This window comes from Perkinsus marinus (genome assembly GCF_000006405.1).
Source record: "Perkinsus marinus ATCC 50983 genomic scaffold scf_1104296947616, whole genome shotgun sequence".
Classification (NCBI taxonomy): Eukaryota; Perkinsozoa; order Perkinsida; family Perkinsidae; genus Perkinsus; species Perkinsus marinus.
This window is the reverse complement of record NW_003210555.1, coordinates 54,895-57,012: the sequence shown is the minus strand read 5'-3', so window position 1 is coordinate 57,012 and position 2,118 is coordinate 54,895. Positions and strand designations below refer to the sequence as shown.

Below are 2,118 nucleotides of genomic sequence, written 5' to 3'. Positions count from 1 at the left end.
TCTAATTTTTGTCTTCTCCATGAAGGTCGCTTTCACCATCGCCACTCTGTCCGTTGCCGTCGCCGAGTATTGTCAGGATATTTGTGATGGTTATTCTCCCTGTGCTGACTCCAAGTATGGCTCCTACTGCAAGGGCAACGGTGTCTGCTTTGGTCTCTACCATAAGGATGATGGTTACTGCTTCCAGCCGACCGAACAGGACACCTGTGATGACTACACGTTGGAGCCGGTGGCTTGTCCCGAACCCACACCCACCTGTCAGGACGTCTGCAATGATATGTCTCAGTGCCGCGATTCCAAGTGGGGATCGTATTGCAAGACTTGGCAGAATCCGGCGGTTTGTTTCGGTATCATCAAGAAGGATGATGGTTCTCTTTGCTTTGCCCCTACTGATAGTGACTGCGAAGGTGAACCCTACTATTGTTAGCCTAGTTTAGGTATTCCTTAGAATCAACTATGTTGGTCGAATGTTCTTTTCTTAGTAGTCGTGCAATCAATCTAGATGAGTGTTTCAATATTTTATATTCTGTTGTGTTTTGTCCGGTACTTGAGTGGTTTTAAATAGACACATCCAATTGCTCGAAGACCCCTAGAGTGAAGAAATATGATCAAAAAGTCAATCGGGAGGATCGCTTCGTCAGCGTGCGTCCGGTACGCACCCGCCTACGGTAAACCCCAAGGTACGCATACCTTGAAACCAATATATTTCAAGGAAGGACAGCTCTAGTGCTTGAGGGTTTATCGCGCAATACATCCATTTTCGTACAATGTGACCTTGTATATGAACACTTTACGTGAAGGTAGATTCTATCACGATCTATCTGTATGTGAGGTCCATTTTCATGTGAGGTTTCTAATTGGGTTGTTGCTTCGGATCGAGCCAGGGTCCATGACGAGAGAATACCTCTGATTGTGAGCCAGCCCTTCCCCGTTGTGTATATCAGTTTTATCGCCAGAAATTTATTATTTTTAGAATATTTGAGTCGGCGGGTTGAGTTGGTGATGATAGAGTTTCTATCAGTACTCCAAATTCGTCTTGACAACATCGGTGGCATCACTGGAAGCAGTGGCTGATGTAGCTTAGATGGCGGCCTCGGCCGGACACTCTCGGGATCTCGAGCTAAGTCGCGTTGTATCCGATCGCGCTGGTGGTTGATGAGCTCCGGAATGAAGACGTTGACGTGGAAGTTAACGCCCGAATGAAGTTCACGGCACCGAATGAACCAACCCATAGTATTAATACATAGAGCCTTTATCGAGACAGAGTATGAGTGACACAACTTAGCACCCAGGTTCGATCCCGGCGGACCTGAGGTCGCAAGCCTCGTATACCGACAAAAGCGTCATCTGGAGAGCAGTCTAGCCATGAACTGACAGGAGATATGGGGTTACTCAAGAACCCTTCTCTTACGCCTGGGATTCGTGGGGTTAGTCGACGGTCCATGATACGCGATCGGTCCATTGCCAAAGTAGCAGAGGCTCTGCTGCAGAGCGGCGAGTGGGCTGGGTGACTCCCTCTTCGATGATGGCAGACCACCATTGACAATCCTCACGATGAGCATCGCAGGCTCGGCAGTAACGGCAATCTCTTGTCAGGAAACTCCTGATGATGCCTCTGCCTTTCCTGATTTTCAGATCACTGTAATTCTTAAGGGGATGTCAAATTTCTATTTGGGTACAGCACGCGCCATCTAGAAACGCGCAAACTAATTCCTTCACCACTCAACTCCCCATGCTTGATTACGTGCAAATCCAAGTCGCGCACTTGAAACTCAACAAAAAGCATTTTGGCCATTTTCACCTCCCTGCCTGCAGTGCATTTTCATTTGGTGTGCTCTTAGCGTCTCGAAGGGCGCTTATGGAACCACTCCAGCCCTCCCCAGCTCGCTATGACCACACACCTGAATTGAATTCATCGAGTATTCTGTTGCGCGTGTCGTGTTATAACTGACAACGCATGTTGCTATGTCGCAAGAATGTGATACTCAACACTCGACACGGCGTCCAAAAATACTTTGGTCACGAGAAGTGCGGACGCTTACAGTTGGAGATCGTTGTAACGGCGCGTATATTCACTATTCTGGACGATTGAAAAATCAGCCTTCGATACTTTTGGAA

The 2,118-nt window shown here is 47.8% G+C and overlaps 1 protein-coding gene across 1 annotated transcript; it reads left to right on the top strand.

Moving 5' to 3' along the window:
• Positions 1 to 19: 19 nt before the first annotated feature.
• On the top strand, positions 20 to 427 carry Pmar_PMAR015091 (hypothetical protein; the record flags this gene model as incomplete). Its single annotated transcript, XM_002779328.1, has 1 exon — positions 20 to 427. One exon carries the CDS (start codon positions 20 to 22, stop codon positions 425 to 427), a length of 408 nt encoding a protein of 135 aa, XP_002779374.1.
• Positions 428 to 2,118: the final 1,691 nt, after the last annotated feature.